Here is a 19,373-nt window from a genome sequence, read left to right as displayed (position 1 = left end):
CTGGTGACATTTTTGGTAAGAGTTTATTTCAACATCCTCTTTCCAGCAAATGCTTGTTCTTTTATCTTGGCACAAAGAGATGGGCATCAGGAATGCAAGATACAAGAAGATTAATCTTTGATTTAAGAAGGATAGAGGGTTACAAGCCAGACTGAAGCTCGACACTCATTCTACCTCTGTTTGCATCACAAGTCACGTCATGTCGTTGCATCTTCTCTGATAAATTGTGAATGGTTTCTGACACCAGCACCCTATCACAGTGTCCCTGTGCAGTGCCTACTACATTATGAATCCCCTGCTAGATTACAAGGTCTCTTAGGTCACCAGCCTAATTCTACAAGTATAAAATTCTCAACCTGAACTCTTAGCAAACACAAAGTTCGTTCAGTTTTGACATAAATGCTTAAATCAGCTTTTCTCTTTAATCTAAGCCTCTGGCTCACAATAGGTTCTCCACACTCACATTCCTTGAGAAACCTGATCCTGAAGACATACTCAAAGCACCAGCAGATCACATTCTGAAAACAAAGAAAGGAGTTGTGGATGGGAATCGCCTTTCAACTAATACCTCAGTGGTTAGATCTCTTACTACACCAGCATATGGCAGACCTGCACTCAACTCTTGCCTCTGCCTGAGGGAAACATCTTTCACATCTCAGCAGTGCCCTGACCATTAGGTCATGGAGTCTGGCGTGGAGATCTTTTAACATCCCTTACGTATTTGAAAGTGTTTTGCACAGACATTCACCACCAGCAGGACTAGAATCTAACTGTCCTTTCTGATGAGTTGCCTAAGACTTGGGCTATAGTAATTTTGTCCTTAATCCATATTCATTACAAAATTTTTGCTCTATTGAAAAAGTGGTCTGGCTTGTTCATCTCACTCCAGAAGGTGGCTCAGATCTGTGGATTTAGAGGTACATACTTTCCTGAGCCCTTGTCTTAGATGCCTAAGCCTCTCAGAAGTATATGAATTACAATATTTAATAGTTTCCTGTTTCTGCTTCTTCCTGTTGTAGTCTCTCATCCTGAGTTTCTACCAAGCATGCTCTTATCTAAGTTCCACTCTTAACCGCTTACCTCTAAAGGGAGCTTTAAAGTTAGGTAAGCCTTAGTATTAATTTGTGTATGTAAACTTAGTATCAAAAAATTACAAGCTAATGCACATTTTAACCGCAGAAATCATACCATTAGAATATACCTGGATTGATCCTGATCTTGCATAAGTAATATAAATCAAGAATAATTTTATCACATTAAAACTGATGGTAACATCAGAAGAAAATCAGAAGCAAAACACTGGATATTGCTTATGAACTTACAGGTACTTCAAAGTAACCAAGGTAACACGTGATTCATTACAGTCTTGTGTGATGCTGTAGTGAGAGGGAAATCAACACAGAACCAAACTTTCCATGCTTAAATACCACAAAAGAAAAAATCAGAACAAGGAATGGCTAAGATGTAACACCAGAAGGACATATTACAGGATCCAATTCTGAGCTCTGTTTCACACATTATATTTCTGCTAAACAGAGATACAAATATGTACAGTGCAATAGCATTAAGTGTGTTGAATGTGAATGACAAGCTTCCCAGTTATATACTGGAGATGCAGCCTGTTAGAACTGGCTTAATGTAACTACAAAGTTGCATTTGAAAAATCAGTGAAGGAACAACATGTATCATATTTGCAAGCACTTTAATGAAGATTTATGACATCAGCTGTTTTAAACTAGGTCATCTCAAAATGCTGAATATTGTTAGCAGAAAGGCAAATTAAAGACTTTAATATGATTAGACTAAGTCATTTTATGGGTTTCAAATGAATTAAAAATAATAGAGTTAGTTTCATTGTTCTGCTAAAGTTCATTTTAAACCCAAGGCCAGACTGTTCCACATCGTTTTGTGGGTAGCTAGAGCCTATTGCATATTAGCTGAGAAATAAAAATTACTACAAGCCACCACAACTGCTACAAACAAAAAGATGGGGTGCTCTTCCCTACTTAGCAAGAGAAATTCAGAATTCTCACCTTCAGAATGCACATGATGGTTCCATAAAGTGGCCTATGTGCCCTTTACATTGCTGTAGGACCACAAGGTGCCAAAGAGATGAAGTTTATCATTTAACATGAACTAGTATCTAACTGCATATTGTAAGGGTCTCAGGCTTTTTAGCTATGGGTGTCATTGCATGTACTATTGCTGAAATTGTACATTAAAACAAAGCCGAAATAATTAAATAGCACATGAACCAATTAGCTGTGCTTTTCTCAAACAGAAGTCACAATGTGTATCACTGCTGCAAATTATTTCTTAATTCTTTAATATAGGCATATATAGGTAAAAGAAAATACTTAGAATGTAGTCCCTCTGCTCCAAAGTTTCCAGTTATTTAATAAAATCATTCATTGAACCAGACCAACACATTTTACAATGTTACTGGTCACACATACTGCAACTGTGACAGAGTTTTATGAAGACTGGCAATTTTTACAGCCTCTCATTTTCTGAGTTACTCTGTGAAATCTTCAGCTGAATATCAATTTGTTCAGGGCAATATATGAGTTTTTGTTGTTCAAGGTAGTTATTTCTGTGACAACAGTACACAATTAGCAGGAAATATTTCTGATGAATCACTGACTGAAGAACTTGTAGTGATTTTATTTATTACATCCACTCAGGTGGCATAAGCATAGAAGAGTGTATGCTTTCTTCATAAAATGCTTATGCACTGCAGTCATGCAGTTGCATTTAGCTGTAGCACCACAGGCTTTGACCACTTCTAGGTACGACCAGGTTTAGGCCTGCATGAAAAATGGCCATGCACAGGAACTGCTCTTTGGTGTCATTGTAATGCCTCATCTCTCACTATGGAATCACTGAAACACAGCAAGACTCCCCACATACATTCATAATTTGTGACCCTGAAATAACAGGGAAAGGGGAAAGCAGCAATGTTGTTGCATTTGTTGTTATGTCCCCATGTCCAGTAGGTTAAAAATTCACCACCTGGACTCAAGATAAGGATACTGCCTCAGTGCAGCCAGACTGGGAGAGAAGAATCAGTCCCCCATTTGTTGCTATTAGTAATACAGAAGCAAGTCTCCATAGGTGGAAACCCTTTCATTCATGGGGCTAATATGGCATCTGACTAGTTCAAAAAATCAGGTCAAGAGAAAGCCCATGAGGTAAGAAAGGCAAAAAATCTGTTTAACACCATCTGCTAATCCTTCTATGCTACATGCAGGAGCTGACTAGAGAATAATGTTTCATTGTTTACCTAGGTTAAGTCGTTTATCCTATTAAGATGCTTTCCACAGCTTGCCTTAACTGTGGGTGCTACTATTAACCCTCCCCCAAAATTCTGGGCCCCTCAGCTCATATCTCTTGACTAGTCCTCTCTTCTCAGAAAGCATCCATCTGCACTTCTGTAGCCTAATAAACGAGTCTTAAACAGGGTGGCATTCTGGAGCCGAACACTGAAAGGGAGCCTCTTCCAAAGACCGCATAGTAGAATGATTAGAAAAAACAATGGAAAAGCTGCTTCTATCAGGAACAGCCAAGTGGTGCAAGGGCTGCAGCTAAGCTATAAAATACTTCTGTCTTCAGCAACAACCTTGCCTGTTGAGAACTCTACTACTCTGTCTTCAATCCATGCTGTACTTAGGGTATTTATAATCAAATTCACGCATGAAAAATGTCAATCCTACAAATCTACTCCCACAAATTTATTTGGGTCAGTATTCATGTTGCAGAGATACCAGGTATGCCAAGCCTTTACTAGCCCTCAGTAGTAGTATGCTATAAAAAACCTGAAAAATGGTAATGTAACAAACAGAAGCTGGCTGACATGAGTACAGCTCCTCGCTTTGGAAACAAAATATGCTCTAGCATTATACATGGGATAACTATGTCCATATGTTTGGAACATCTGGTCTTGAAGCTCAGGAAGGAAGATGTTGGCTCTCTGAGATTTGTAGGCTAGAACTTCATTTGGAAATGAATGGCCTTATGAAAGGGGTAGGATAGAACCACAAATGTTTACCTGCTGGGATAGGACTATAGCACCTTGACAGGAATGGCTGTTTCAGAGTAGGAACCCAAGAGCCCAGGACAGATGATCAAACTCCATGCGGAGCTTGTCACACCACACGTTCCTTTAAATCAAAGGCTACGGGACAATTGACAGAAATACATTTCACTCTGCAGACTGTGTAAGAGTGAAAAATAAACTCCATCTTCTGACGACAGCGTGAGGGACGGCATCTTCCCCATCTCCGAAGTGAGCCCACACACGTACGTCCAGCACTCCCCACTGCCCGACCAGGCACCCGCCACCGGCCCGGCCCGGCCGTACAGCCCTTCCTCTGACACCGAGCGGCCGCAGGAGAATGTTTCAAACTTTCTGACTCTTGCCGCAGACGAAGAGCTTGACAGCGTGACTCGGGGCCTTCCCCAGGGCTCAGAGACCACCAGAGGCCAGCCTGCGGCCCCCGGAGCTACAGCCAGCGGCTGCGGCTGCCGCTTCCTCAGCCAGATCCCGCCGCCACCACCAACCTGCGGCCCGTCAGCCCTACCGGGGCCGCCCTACCTGTCCGTGCGGCCCCGCGGCGCGGGTACCGGGAGGGGAGGCCCCCGAGCCCGCCCCGTTTGCCGCCGGTAGCAGCTCTCAGCCGGACCGTCGCCTCAGGGAGGCGAGGGGGCGGCAGCGCCGCGCGCCGCCGGCGGGAAGGAGGCGCCGCCTTCCCCGCCCGCCCGGGCAGCGGCCCCCGCAGCCCCGCCACAGGGCGCTCGCGCCCGCCGCGACCGTTACAGACCGTTGGCGCCGCGCGCCCCCTCACCCGCCGCCCGCAGGGCCCCGCGGCCGCGGGCCGCCCCGGACGTCGCGTCGCCGGGGCGGGCTGCGTAGTTCCGGCGGGGAGCAGGGAGGGGTGACATGCAGAGCAGGCAGCCGCGGCCTCGGGAGCAGCTGGAGCCGGAGCTGCTGGAGCGGCGGGCGGGAGCGGCGCTGGGGGGCCAGGCCTGGCGCGGCGCCCCCACCATGGAGATCGAGAAGGAGTTCCACCGGCTCGACCAGGCCGCCAGCTGGGCCGCCATCTACCAGGTGAGGGGCAGCCGCCCGGCCCGGCTCAGCCCCCAGCCCCGGCGCTGAGGCGCGGAGCGCTCCTGCCCGCGCCCTCCCTCTGCCGCCGCCGGGCTGTGCCTCTGCGGCGTGTGTGCGCCCCGGCTGCCGAGGGCCCCGGGGGGAGCGCAGCCCCGCGGCTCCGCTCTCCCCGCCTCGGAGCTTTCCCTTCCCCCTTCCCCGCTTCCCTCCCGCAGCACGCTGCGGGCTGGCCCGCCGCCGCGCTCGGACCTCCTTCCCCTTTCGGAGGGCAGGAGGAGGCCCCGCGGTGCCCCCCGGGGCAGCGCCGCTCACCTCCCTCTCCCCCGGGCCCGCGTGGGCGGGGAGGGCCGGCTGCCACCCCCCGGCGGCGCGGCTGCTGCCCGGGGACCCCTCGGCGGCGGGGCAGGGGCCTCCCGCTGCGCTCCGGTGCCTCGGCGGGGAGGCGCGGGCAGCACCGAGCGGCACCGGGGCAGCGCCGCCGCGCCAGCCGGGAGGCAGTTCGCTCCGCGGGGTCCCTGGGCCACGCTCCTGTTCTTGCTCCACGTTAGGCTTGGAGCTGAGCATGGACACAGATTCTCAGTAGTCTTTGAAACCGGCCAGACCTTCGGGGAGTAAATCGAAGTGGCTTTGCTTTTTGGTTGGTGTTTTGGTTTTGTTTGGGGGTTTTTTGTTTTTGTTTTGTTTTTCCCAGGAAAACAGTGATGGGCAGCATTGCATGCACCTAGCTTTTCAGTTGCTTTAATAATAACAGAACAGATCCTGAAAGCAGCTTGTTAGTAATACTTGTGCAGTTATCTGGCACTGGATTTTGTTATTTCATTCCCTGTGTTTAGATTTTGAGATTTTTAAAAAAACTGTGTGCCAAACTTGAATGCTTGCGAGAGTATTTGCTGACTGGATCCAGGTTCATGCATACAAGCAACAGAAACTAGGGCTTTTCTCTTTAAGAAAGTTCTTGGTGCATTTGCCCAAAATGAAGTTTCAGAGAAGATGAGGTACATGGATGGTTGGGCGGATATGTCCAGTCAGATCAGGCAGCATTACTGTAAAATCCATTTGAACATTTAAGCTGGTATATTGCATAAACTAATGAGTTTTACGTTCATATCTGCAACATAGAAGTTGGGCTTTGCTTCCCTTTCACTATGAACATCTCTGGCAATGGCCATTTGAAAGGAGGAGTGGAGTTTTATAAAAGTGAAATAAATGAAATCCTATCTCAGAATGACAGCAGGCAAGTTTTAAAAGTAGTAGCTTGCAGGATGGGCATCTCTAGTTGTTTGGCAATTAGAGAATAGGCATGAAATTTCAAGCGTGCTTTTCCAAAGGTCCATTTTTTTATTAGAGTATTTCATTTCCTGCAGTTTCAGTGCTTGCTAACTGTATCAGTTGAAAGTCATGTGCACATATGATGTTATGTTTTTGCTAAACTGTTCTTGACAATTTGGTATGTTGTAGGCTTAGTGCTCAGGAAATGATTTTGAGTAATGTAGCTCCGTAATGGAGGTGGTTTATTTCTATGGGTACAATTCTATTACAGAACTGAAATGTGTAAGGAGAATGAGGGACTGTGGCACATTTTCAGTAGGGTTCAGCATTCAGTGATATTTTTGTCCTACTTTTTTGAATGATGTGACTCAGTAGCCTGCTCAGACTTTTTTTTTTTCCTTAAGATTGATTAGTAAATATGTGCATCTTTATCATGTAACTGAGTTTCTCAGCTGCATCCTGCTTTACGCATCAGCTGTTGAAAATGGCATCTTAGCAGATCATGTACATCTGGAAGAACGATGTGCTTCACTATAGTCCATGCTTTTGATGTCTGGGCTGTGACATCAACGATGCAGTTTTCCTACAAATACCAATCTTTGCCTGAAGAATGGAGTAAGAAGAATAATATATGTTATTGGTGCAGAGAAAAGTCTTCCTGCAAGTTGATTGTACTACAGGCTTCTAGTGTCTATGTGTTATTCTAACTGCTAAAATCCAAAGTATTCCGAGCAAAGCATAATGCGATTTACTAACAGTCACTTCCTCTTGTTTCTTGGCTACATCTATTATCTAGTGATACAGAACTGCACGGCATCTAGGGGAGGAATTGTGAACACTACAGGGAGGTGAAGCTAACTGGAAGGGTGGCTACAAGGAGACTTGTCTGGGTGCCACATGACTTTGAAGGGTTAAAATTGTCCAGGCTTCTTTTTTTCGGAGGACAAGGGGAAGCTATGTTCAGCTGTGATAATAGTGCAGTTGTGAAATAATAAAATTTAGATTTTTTTTGTATTATTTTTTTAAAGCGTAAATCGTCACACGATAGAGACAAAAACATTTCAAGGTGAAGACCATGTGTAGATGATTTTGTGGCAGTCACGTCTTGAGCACTGCATGTGTAGTGGAACTACTTTCTGCTACAGCTGGTCAAAACAGGGTGAACACTGATGAAATTCTCTGTATCTTGTTTTTATTGGTTTTGGTCCTGTCTTTTAAATACCCAGTACTGTCCCATACTTTCCTCTAGATTTACTTGCTACAAGAACTGTGAGCCATGAGATCCTGTAAATGTTTAGAGACCAACAGATAAAAAGAACTGGTCTGGTTTTGGCCATCGCTTGTGTTGCAGAGAAACTTTTTTAAAAGATAACTAATAAAATGAGACCTGATCTAAGCATAACAAATGCCCATTCAAATTGAAGTCCTCTTCCATAAAACAGTAAGTTAAATGGATAGCAGATTAAATGTGAGCTTTGCAATGTGATAACTGTGGTAAAAGTATGCAACAGAAAACAAATGCTTAAGGGTAAGTGAATGATACACACCTTGCATTAATAGTATTAGAAGTATCAATAGGAATTAAAAGTATTCACTCTAGAGATGTCACAACAAAAAGCAATAGCCCAAAGCTAAGAAAAGCACAGTTTAGGCTTGCTATTAGAGCAAGGGAGAAAGAGTTACATACATTTTTCCCAGAATATCAAAGGAAAATAGAATTTTCAGTTGCTCACAGTGAGTGCAATATCAGATTTTCATAGCGATTTTATATGCAGTAGTCTTTCAGAATTTTAGGAGGTATTTTAGTTTCTAACTTCTTATGCATGGTGATAGAATGAGGTATTATCTTAAAAACACAACCCTCGAGTACAGGTAGAGTTGCTTCTTGTGTTTATATAAACTAGATATGTTGACTTTAGTATGTTGGCTAATGATACGAACTTTAATGTACTTATCAGTAATGATAAAGATACCTCTTACTTATTTACTGATCTGCCATTCAACCTGGGATCCCATACAATACAGATGGAGGCAGAGTTGATGCTTGGTTTTACAGAAACCTCTGTGGAGACAGCTCATACCAAGTTTCCCATGTGACATAGCAAGATTAAACTAAATTGTGCACTTTTTTCCTGATTTTTATAGTCAGTAGAATATAAAATAAGAAAGAAAAGGGTATAGTCTAGATTTTCAAATATGTTCAGAGGTTAGTATACTGAAAACAGAACTATACTGCTGTGTGTGCACTGGAATGGTGAAGTGTAGTTACAGTTTGGTTTGAAGCCTGTAAGAGGCACATAACTGTTATAATTTCTTTATTAATTTTGAGGCTATTTTAAACTAATACTAACATGAATATTACTTTTTTCCCAAAACCTCTCTAAGCTAAACTAAAATACTACAAATTAAGAAAGGTAATGAGCTTTACCCAGATGATGGGAGGAAGATAGAAGGCTGTTGTGGTCATTTTGGATATCTCTCTGTCAAGAGAGAGAAGGCATGGGAAGTTTGTTATGCATTCACTGTCTCTGGAAAAATATTTGTAAAATATCTAGAGTTTTAATTTTGAAAGTAAACTGTGAAATGGTTGACCCTGTAGACTTACAATAGTGTGTTTGTGTTGTGTATTTAAAGTAAATAAACAGGAAGTTCTAGTGTTTTCGATTTATAAGCTGCAGAGAGAGTTCAGACTTTGTGCTGCTGCGGTCTGTAAGCATTTGGGTTATTCTTTTGCTCTGGTGCTAAAAAACTTCAAACTTCTCTGCAGCAGATAAATTGTGGCACGAACATGACTTACTACAAATGCATCTTTGTGCTTTATTCTGCCAGTTCTCGCTACTTGAAAATACAGGTCTCTGCATGCATGCCTTGCCACTGCTTAATTCATGCTATGTTGATTCATTCGAGGCTTAGCTTAATTGGCTCTGGTTATGGAAAGCTAGTTTAGAACTGATAGTTGCAGGAAGTCTTTTTTTTTCCTTCAATACAGCTAAAGATATTCCATGTTTTCCAGTGCTATACAACCACTGAATCTTGATACAATGGTGGGAGAGGCTAGCAACAATGAAGTAACTAAGTGTCTGTGGCTTGCAAAGTCAGTATCCTCTCTGTGAAAACCAGTTTCTGATTTCAACTGCAAAGTGATAGTATGTTTTGTGCTATTGAGACTGTTTCAGGGCACTGCTGCATCAGTTACTACTGACTCTTTCAGATCAAGGCAAATTGTGTCTGCTGATGGCAGATGTGAGATTGTGCAAGTCCCATTATACGGAGCTACTGAGCCACTTAGTTTTGTTTGTTTTTCAGAATTTAAAAACCTAAGTCCTTGAATCCAGATCTTCTGTGATAGCATTGCTATAAGTAGAACATTGAAAAGTGGAGCCCGTTATAGTTTACTGTTAAGGGGATATAATTTGCTTAAAATCTAGAAATTGTACAATGTGCAGACAATACTACAGCTGCTTCTGAGCACCTTCAGAAAGTTTTTATGGTTTCAGTGTGTTCTTCCACATGTTACTTACTCTTCCTTTCTCTGACTGCTGTAAGGGTACATATATAGAGGGACACTTGACAGTTAAAGAGAATGCAGTGTTGGCCATGCGCCAAATCATGTTACATGGAAATAGCCCTTGTAAGTAGACAATAAAATATGGTAGCGGTAGACCAAGTATTTTTGAAACAAAAATAACTTTCTAAATATTCTGGGTAGGTTTGAATTAACAGTTCATTCTGTAGTTAACTAAACATTAAAATGAATTTTTTCTTGTAATACTTGCTTTGCAAATCGACCTTCTCCGAGGATTGTCTTTAGCTGAGAGTTTCTAAACTGGTTTGCACTGAAATTTCACTGCTACTTTCTTGTAAACATGCAAATTATCAGATTTTAGACCAGTGTCACTAGTGTGACATAATCTATTTGGGTTGTGAATTTAGCCTCATCACCTGAGGATACTGATTCCTTAAAATTCAGAATTCATGTATGATTAAAGTGGACATCTTTAATTAAAAAGAAAATGGAGGAGGAAGGAGTTTACAAACAAATAAAAAAAAGTATGTAAAACCAGATAAAAGCTTAAAGTCATGCTATCTGTTGTACTGCAGTGAATGTAAGAATTGGATGGGTTGTTTCAGCGACCAGATAATGCCACTGAATTTGTTTTCCCATAGTCAGATAAACCAGTTTTTTCTTTAGGCTCCCCATATGCAAAATTAGATTTATATTCAGTGAAGTGTTGGAGAGCTTTTTTTTTTTTTTTTTTTTTTCCCCTCTCCTTAAACGCAAAATTACTTTCATGCCTTTTGTAACACAGAAGGGAAGGAACCAAAAACTTGCATTACAGTATTAGTATTCTGCTACTAATACTACATTGAGTAGTTTTCTGTTAGAGTTTTGGGTTTTGTGTGTTTGGGGTTTTTTTTAAGTATCTGCCAATTAGGTTAGCACTGTGTGACAGAAAGGTCAGCTCCTGTAATGCTTCAGGCAATTCAGCATCATTGGAGGATTTTCTCCTGTGACCATAGTCCTTCTTGCAATTTTGTTCTCTTCTTTTATAACAGAGGCATGTTGTCGGGCAGCGGATGAGATAAGTTCTCTGCATAGGGTGAAAGTTTTTCAAATGTAAATTGAGTAGGAGCCTTATTAACAGCAAATTGATAAATACTTGAAAACTGAATATTGTGCCATAAACCTAACAAATTAACAACAAAAAAATCCCAACAAAACAACACAGAAACAAACAAAAAAACCCCAACCCCTTAGCTGGAGTAGTTAGAATGTTCCTGAATATAGGATTCCATATTAAAGTTTACTTTGTTCTGCTTATTTCTGTAATACTGATTCGGAAAAAGGTTAGTATAAACTGAGATAGAAGACAAACACTAAAGAATTGCCTAAGGTTTTGTATCATTTTCAGTGCTGATCTGAAGTGCTGTCAGTGTTGAGACATTTGACAGAATTACATAAATTTAAAATTTTGTTGCTTTTAAAATATTAGACTATACAGAATTATTAGACTAGAATGTATCTGAACCTCTGTAAACATGTGTACAGCATTGTTGTCAGAGAATAGCAGCCCTAGTGAGTGAGCAATGTGTGCTTTTTTTGCTAAAAGAAGCCAGTTTATGAAAATGTAGAAACAGGTTCTCTGTAATGTTCATAATTAATAATACAAACTTGATATGATCTGTAAGCTTTGCTATTTACAGCACTTACCATTGAGATATTTTTAATTTCTTTTAGTCATTGGTCAACTTGTTTCATGTTGATTTGCACAAGAAACATTTTTTTTGTTTATCTTTCTGGTGCCAGTAGACATGCCCTTGCTGGTTTGGCTGGGAGAGGCACTATGATACAGCATCAAAATGCCTTTGTGTGTTTGCTTTGTAGATCATGTAGTACAAATGCCAATTCATTTCTACCAAACCCTGTGAATTTAGATGTGCTTTTTCTCTCGCCCACGCAAAATACAGCTAAGATTCAACAGCTTGCCTGTCATTATACTAAGAAAAAGTGATAAAAGTGATTCTTGGAAATTCATGTGATTCTGCTAATAGTGATAGCTGATCTACTTCCAAATTGGGTTTGTGCTTTCTACATATACGAAAAAACTTTAATAAAACAGCAGTGAAAAATTTGATGTCCTTGTTGGGAAGGAAAAGGAGCTAGCATAACATGAAACTTATCAGAAACTTTTTTTTTTTTCTTATTTCTAATTCTGTAGGTTCTGTTTCCGTATGCTTTCACCTTGAACAATACTTGTCCTAGAATATGGACTGATAAACACATTGTTTCCATAAGTTACTGGGTTTGCATGGAGGGGGGAGTAGGGAGTTGGTAAAGGGCATGTACTTCTGGAAACAACATAAGGACAGCCAGCTTACTTGAGAGATCTGTGTTTTTCACTGTGTAGTGACTCTGTATTTTTCAACTCAAAATATTTATCATCAACACCAAGTCAGATGTGATTCCTCCCAGATGGTGTGTGTGTTAAATTTATTTTTTTCTGGTGGCTTTTGTTCTTAACATATACTCTCTTGCTTGTCTCCTACCTGTCCTTCTTGGCATGATAAATTTTATTATACTTTTAAGCAGAATTTTTTGGTATCACTGATCCTGAACATGTACCTTATTTAGTTGCTGATTTGTTAACCGCTGGAATGAAAAAATATTTGGACAGTCCTGCTTCCTAGTTGGGCATATCCTTCATGAGACTAAAAGTAGAGAGAAAAAAAAACAACTTTCCGCTGAATTCAGCATTAATCTCTTATTGAATTTACTAAAGTAGCATACCGATACCTGCATAGAGGCCTGTTTCCATTGTTGGGAATTGAAACTGGATTTCTGCTTTGTATATAGGGCATCTTGTTTCCATCTGTGTTAGCATCCAGGCCTTTAAGTAGTTCCATAGTTGTCTCAGCTCTTGGTTGTTGTGGATGCTTTGGGAACATGTGGGTTAAAGAGTAAAAAGTCACCTTCAGCAATGAGGTGTGAAGAGATAATGATGAGGAAGATTTACTTGTGCTGTTCAGAGACTGTTGAATCTTTTTCTTAGGCTTAGAAGAAGGCTAAAACAGTTTCTATATCAGTAGAAATAGAAAATAAAGCAGCAACAATGCAGGTTTTGCATTCTGCCAGTGTATGCAATTACAGAAAAACTTCCATGCTGTACCAGTGGTGAGTGTGGAGCTACTCGGATCTTGCTGCAGGCAGAGAGGAAACTGTCCCCTCTGGGCAGAAAGCTCGCTATGCTTTTTGTAAATAAAAATAAAATAATTGCTTATCAAAAATGCTATTAAATAGTAGTATTTTGAACTTAAAGTAGCTGTTCTATTTGTGATCTTTCAGGTGCTTTTTCTGGTATCTGAAGTTCCCAGAATTTTTTCCTTCTTTTGTGAAGTACTTGATTCATCAAGTACTTGATGCTGTGAGCTGTTCTACAAAAGACACTCTGTTTCTCAGATTCTTTATATTTATTTGGAACAAGAACAAGTGTTCTACACATAAAGAGGAATGTTCTCATAACCTTCTTCCCTTGTGCACATCTGAATAAGAATTGCTTGTTTACATCATTTCTAATCCCACAGTAACAGGTTACAGTAGCATAAACAGTGTGACCTTTTAATGTGATCACAGGAAGTAAAATGTGAAATCTATTTAAAAAATGCATCTTCAACTAAGGAAGAGTATACTTCCTTTTTATGACAGGAAAAATAACCCATGCTGGTTCAGAAGATCTCAGTTCCAATTATACTGTGTAGGGCCTATTTTTTCTGCTGTCTTCTGTACAGTTGTTGTAGCTGCTTGAAGTAGGACTAAACCTCTGCCATCCTTGTGTAGAATTGTACATCCCTGCTCTGGATTGTGCAGGCATAAATGATTAAAGATGGTTGCTACTGGAAAAACAGAACTCTGACATGAGCAAGAGGTTTTAGTAAAAGGAACTTCTTTTGGAAAGGAGGAGAGGGTGGGTCATTGGAGCAAGAACTGGAAAAATACTACATGGCTTATTAAACAGCCAAAATACATATACACACATTTTAGAAATTTTCTGAATATTTCCAGAAATGGAAGAAAAATGAGGGGGTTAACCAGCAGAGGATGGGGGAGTAGACAGCTACACAACTCTAGAAAACGTGTTTGTTTATTCCCATTATAGTTTACATTGGTAAGCAACATTGTTGCTTGTTTCCTAAACTTCTGACAAGGGAGAATTTTTACTTTAACTCACAGTTGCTACCTAGAACTGCACAGTGCCCAGCAGTGTCTGTGGGATGACATGAACAAGAATCTTGTTTTAACTTGTACAAAGTTTTCGTTCCCAGTATTGGTATCTTCTCGGAACTGGCCTGAAGTGTTTCATGACCAGAGCAGATCTGCCCTTGTACTGTTTCAAAACTACTATAGTAAATATGTGAAGGACAATGCGTGTTGTGAACCAACAAACCCATTATTTTTATCCTTGCATATTCCACTCTTAGCTGTGCTTGAATTGGTAGTGAACTGAAAAATGCAATATTGAGTTGGGGGGGTTGGGTTTTTGATTTGCAAGTGAGCAATAAATACATAGATGGCTCATTAACAATTTCCCTTTAGATAGCAATTGCTTTCAGTTTTTCTGTGATAATCACTCTGGTAACTGACACCTATTAACAGACAGCTAAACTATGAAAGACCATGTGGCAGGCTGGGTCTGGTTGGTAGAGGCAAGCAGAGGTGGAAGCAGGTGGTGAGCACGGGTAGTTTTGGCTTGGGGAAAGGGGACGTCTCGGCAGCGGTTCAAAACCCCGTGGCAGTCAGCTGTCCTCTGTGGAGGCAGGCTCAGGAACAGCCCCGTTTTCGAGCGGTACCCCCAGGTTCTGGAGCTTGTTTGTTCTGTGTCTGTCAGACTCGTCTTGTTTTCACTAGAGGTGAAAGATCGGAACAGGAGGTTGAAAATATGTAAAATCTTTACAGCTGCTAAGTTACTGGATTTATTAGCCGACATGAGAGCGTTAGTGGAGAGGTCTAGTCTTACAAGTCTTTTTAAAGCTTGTCAAGAAGCAGGCAGAACAGAAAGACTTCATGGAAACTACTGACTTAAGTTTTACTTGTCATTGATTTCTTGTTTAGAATTTGTGTAAAGCTTACCGTTCAGAACCTCCTTTAGGAGCCAAGTCCGTTATGCTAGGCTTTGCCTTGCACAATCCAGTGTACAGGCTACTTTTCTTGACTGACTGACAGCAGGAAATTCCTTATTTGCTGTTTGCTAAATTCTCCACCACATGAACAGAGGATTTTGGGTGGTAAAACTGTTGTGTGCTTATTGTCTTTTAAAAGTAGCCAAATAAGTTAATATTGCTACTTGGTTAGGAGCAAACACTCAAACATTTATTGTTTTCATGTAATAATGTCTACATCTTTGGGGTTTGCTTGTGCTAAAAGTCTTTGCTAAGAATGTGTTCTCCTTACAAAACTACCTCTTTACATGCAAAATTCTATCTTGGAATACTTGGAGAAAAATAATGCAATCTTATCGTAAAAATGCTTTGTTGTCAGCACTTTTTGGGTAAGAGGAGGCATTTTTGTGTGATTCTAATAGTTGATAACCTTTATTTGTGGATCAGAGCTCAGAAGCCTTTAGTGTAACGGTCTTTTGGAGGGGGCAGAGGAATGGAAAGGGATGTGATGGAGTGAAGGGGTTTTTTAAAAATGTTTGGAGGTTACTGCAATTTATACTTTTTATTTTATTTTCTGTAAGTGTTTTAGGTGTGTGTTAAGACTGCAAATGAGGGTTCAAGACAGCCACCAAATTTTAAAGCATGCTTAGTCAAGACTGGTAACTGGCTTTGGCTGGCAGGAGGTGGAACATGATGAGCAAGAGCCTAGTGGAGCTGCGGGGCTCTAGGTACAGACTGCTGTGCCTGGGCTGTGGAAGAGTTTAGGAGGTAATAGGAGCCATGCATTTCCAGAGAGGACGCTGTCATCATAGAGGTAGAAGTTACGGTAGTTGCTTGGCTTTGCTCAATCAATTGCTGTTCTCAGAGTGAATTATTTTAAACTAGCAGTCTTAGTAGATGGATGAAGTGGCAGAACTGTTTATCTGGTTTGATCCATGCAACTTTCACTCACAAATCATTTTTTCATTAGGCTGGGGAGGATTAAATAGTCCTTTAAAGGCCTAGCTTGTCCAGTTCTGCAGTCTTTTTCATGTACTGGAGTGCAGAGTGCTAATCAGTGCTGTTAGGATGTCTGTGAAAGCTTATCTTGATTATGTGATGCTCCTATTTAACACTGACATTTGTTTCTTAAACTCTTGAGTTGTTTTCAGATGGGAGAAGATGACCTGCACAGCTGGAGGTGAAAGCTCTCTCTCACTGCAATGACAGTTAAAACAGTCTCTAGTAACACAGGATTGTTCTGTCAGTGTCTTAAAGTATTGCTTTGCAACTTGGAGAAATAATAACCTGTAGAATAAATTTTAACGTTTAAGGTATGGTTGCTTTTGGGTTAAGGGAGGGGTTGTTGTATTTTCCACAGGAAGTTCTCAGGCTTGTTGGCCATGGGCAGATTTTCTTACACATTGTCTTTTCTGAAGACATGCTTTTATTCACCTTTCCTGTGTGAGAACTAAATGCTAACACACACTAGAAATTATGCTTATGATAAGTAAAATGCAATGTTGATATCCACTAAGACTAAAGACTTAATATGCATTATTTGTGTGTTAAGGGCAGCTAGTAAAGCAAGTGATCAGAAACCTACCTCAGATCCAAACAGCTTAACTTCTATGAATGGCAGTTCAGTAAATGTTACATCTCTGCTGTCAGCATTTAAGGGTTAAGTTTCTCTTTCCAAAAAAGTATTGACTTTTTTTTTTTTCTGAAAACATTTACTACTCTGGAAGTAATTGCATAAACATCCAGCTTTTAAGTACAACTTTTTCTGTTAAACCTTGGTGTAAACCAGAGGTGCCCAGCCACTCTGTCCTGGAGCCATGTGAAGTCTGGACAGTCTGTTCTGTCCTCGTCATCAACCAACGTTGATGCATTTGTCACATGGCCTGTTCAGCCCTTACATGACCTGACAGTCATATAGTCGGGTAAACAAATGTGTAAGCTTGTGTTTGGGGGAGTAGGGGAAATGGCATCAGTGTTTGACTTATCCCCAAAACTGTATTTGGTCCATAGATTGTGACCTGATCATCTCAGGTTTAGAAAACTGTAAGCTTTAATATTAAACTAGCTTAGCTTAGTTTCCTAAAAACATATTAGACAGTCATGTGGGAAAACAGGAGTATCCTAATTCTGCTTTATCTAACATCTGCTTTCAGCAGTACTGTTTGTTCTCAGAACGTTTTTGTGTGCATTGCAGTAGCTTGGCAACCTGTAGGTTGCACCATTCAATTAATTCAGTATGCTTTTAATCATCACTAAAATTTTCCTTTCCAAATTTGAATATTTTAAGTACAGTGAAGTGGGCATCTGTCATTGTAACAGCAACAGCCACATTAAATAAATCCCAAATGAAACAAACTGTTCATGTGAATTTGTAATCTGGTGTGTTTCTCCAAATTTCAGTCCAAAAGTCTTTCTTTAAATTAGTTTAAGAAAGGATATTTGTAACTTCTTTCTGAAAATATTAGTTAAGCAGTTAGAGCTACTTAAATTTCCCAAATAAGCATTTGGGTAGTATGCTGAAAAACATAACTACTAAAAGCATGACTATTTGCTGTAGGAGCAAAGCTTGAGTTTGGCCTTTCTCTGCATGCAGGGACATGAACATGGTTTGTGCAATCCTGTTAATTGTACATTCTCTTTAAACTTGAATCTCATTATGTTAGAAATGGTAAAAAGCTTTTGGTAATAGTGTAATGAGTATGCTTTGGCAGAATGAAACTTTAGTTCCATTGCCTATGTTGTTACTAATGGCCAACAGTGAGAAGCATTTTCATGTCATAGATTAGAACTTGCTGGGATTTTGTATTATACCCTAATTTGTAGGGAAGAAACAGAATGCAGAAGGGAAACCCACTCACGTTATGGAGCTGGTACTGTTTGTAACATATGGTTCATTTTGAATGAACAGGGTTTCTTGATGCTAAATAAATCTAGTAGCCCCCCTCACACTTTTAACTTGAAAACTGCATCTGAAGAAATCCAGTAAAACAACATATGGTACAAACATCTTCAAGGAAATGAAGTTTACCACTAAATAAGATGTAGATATCTTTTTTCTTTTTCTTTTTTTTTAAAATAGGTAATGCAGAGTTCACAACTTCCTATTTAACAATTCCTGCCACTTCCTTTCTTGTGTGTTTCAGTACTTCCTCTAAATACAAGCTCATAACTGAGAATTTATATGGTATTAGTAGAAAGTTGGAAATATGGCTGTTGGCTGTCCCATAGTATTCTGAATACAAAAATAATACTGACATGGTGTGAGTATGTGCCATGCTGTAATCATAGATGACTTTATTCCCTTAACATTTGCAAATATATTAGAAATTTTAGCTTTTAGATTATTGGAGTACCCAACACGAATGAAATTATTTATACAGTGACACCCCTTAGCCATGAAAGAAAAAATAATCACTTTAAACTCTGGCTGCAGTTGCTCAGTGTTTCAGAATAATGAACAGAGTTTACAGGCTTGTAGTGATAGGACAAGGGGGAATGGGTTTAAACTGGAAGAGGGTAGATCTAAGTTAGATCTCAGGAAGAAGTTCTTCACTGTGAGGGTGGTGAGACCCTGGAACAGGCTGCCCAGAGCAGCTGTGGCTGCCCCATCCCTGGAAGTGCTCAAGGCCAGGCTGGATGGGGCTGGGAGCAACTGGTCTAGTGGAAGGTGTCCCTGCCCATGGCTGGGGGTTGGAACCCGATGATCTTTAGGGTCCCTTCCAACCCAAACCGTTCTATGATTCTGTATTAAACATTTACTAGTATTTCTTTGCTTATTCTTTTGAAGGTTTAACACAGATTTTTGTGCTACAGTAGGTTTTCATAGTTGTCTCTAGAAAAAGCAGATATAAAAATAAGCTTTCACCAATAGAAATATATTTCAAGAAATTATTCTCTTACCTTTCCTGTTTATAAAAGTATTAATAAAATAACTGACATAATACATATAAAGCAACAACATGATGGCTTGAATTATGACTTATTTTGTGAATGACAATTTTAAATGCACTGTGATAATGCATGTTGCTCCTCATCTTTCATTCTTCATCACTGCTATACCTGTTTCTGCAGAGTAAGAATCTGGTACGTGTAGAGCCACCTATGTTTTAATTTTAAAATCTGACCTTTAATTCATATTCAAACATGTTCAACATTGGCTTGCCACTATTTATGCCATGTAAATTCAGTAATATTTTAACTGTTGATGGGACAGTCAGCATTTTGAAAGTCTCACCTGTGTAATGTCGTGTATTCAGAAGATTATGCAGCAGAAGCTTGGGCTGTGTGGCCAAGTTACACAGTATTAAATGTACAGTTTGGCAAAAAAATTACTTTTGGTTGC

The 19,373-nt window shown here is 40.5% G+C and overlaps 1 protein-coding gene and 1 long non-coding RNA gene across 3 annotated transcripts in view; one reads left to right on the top strand and one right to left on the bottom strand.

The window, feature by feature from the left end:
* Positions 1–4,903: 4,903 nt before the first annotated feature.
* Positions 4,904–19,373, top strand: part of PTPN1 (protein tyrosine phosphatase non-receptor type 1) — a 45,893-nt gene continuing 31,423 nt past the window's right edge. Inside the window, exon 1 of one of the 2 annotated variants that reach the window (XM_040608930.1) lies at positions 4,904–5,107. In XM_040608930.1, the coding sequence (XP_040464864.1) occupies positions 4,940–5,107 (168 nt within the window). In that variant the 5' untranslated portion in view covers positions 4,904–4,939. The remainder of the gene's footprint in view (positions 5,108–19,373) is intronic. The other variant, XM_040608931.1, reaches the window with a different exon arrangement.
* Positions 5,779–18,648, bottom strand: LOC121094858. The gene is made up of 2 exons (XR_005829949.1): positions 11,589–18,648; positions 5,779–10,968 (listed from the first exon to the last, which is right to left on the bottom strand). It is a non-coding gene; the product is annotated as an uncharacterized LOC121094858 (long non-coding RNA).

This window comes from Falco naumanni, chromosome 10, assembly GCF_017639655.2.
Source record: "Falco naumanni isolate bFalNau1 chromosome 10, bFalNau1.pat, whole genome shotgun sequence".
NCBI lineage: Eukaryota > Metazoa > Chordata > Aves > Falconiformes > Falconidae > Falco > Falco naumanni.
The sequence above is the reverse complement of the archived record's forward strand: the minus strand, read 5'-3'. Positions and strand labels throughout refer to the sequence as shown.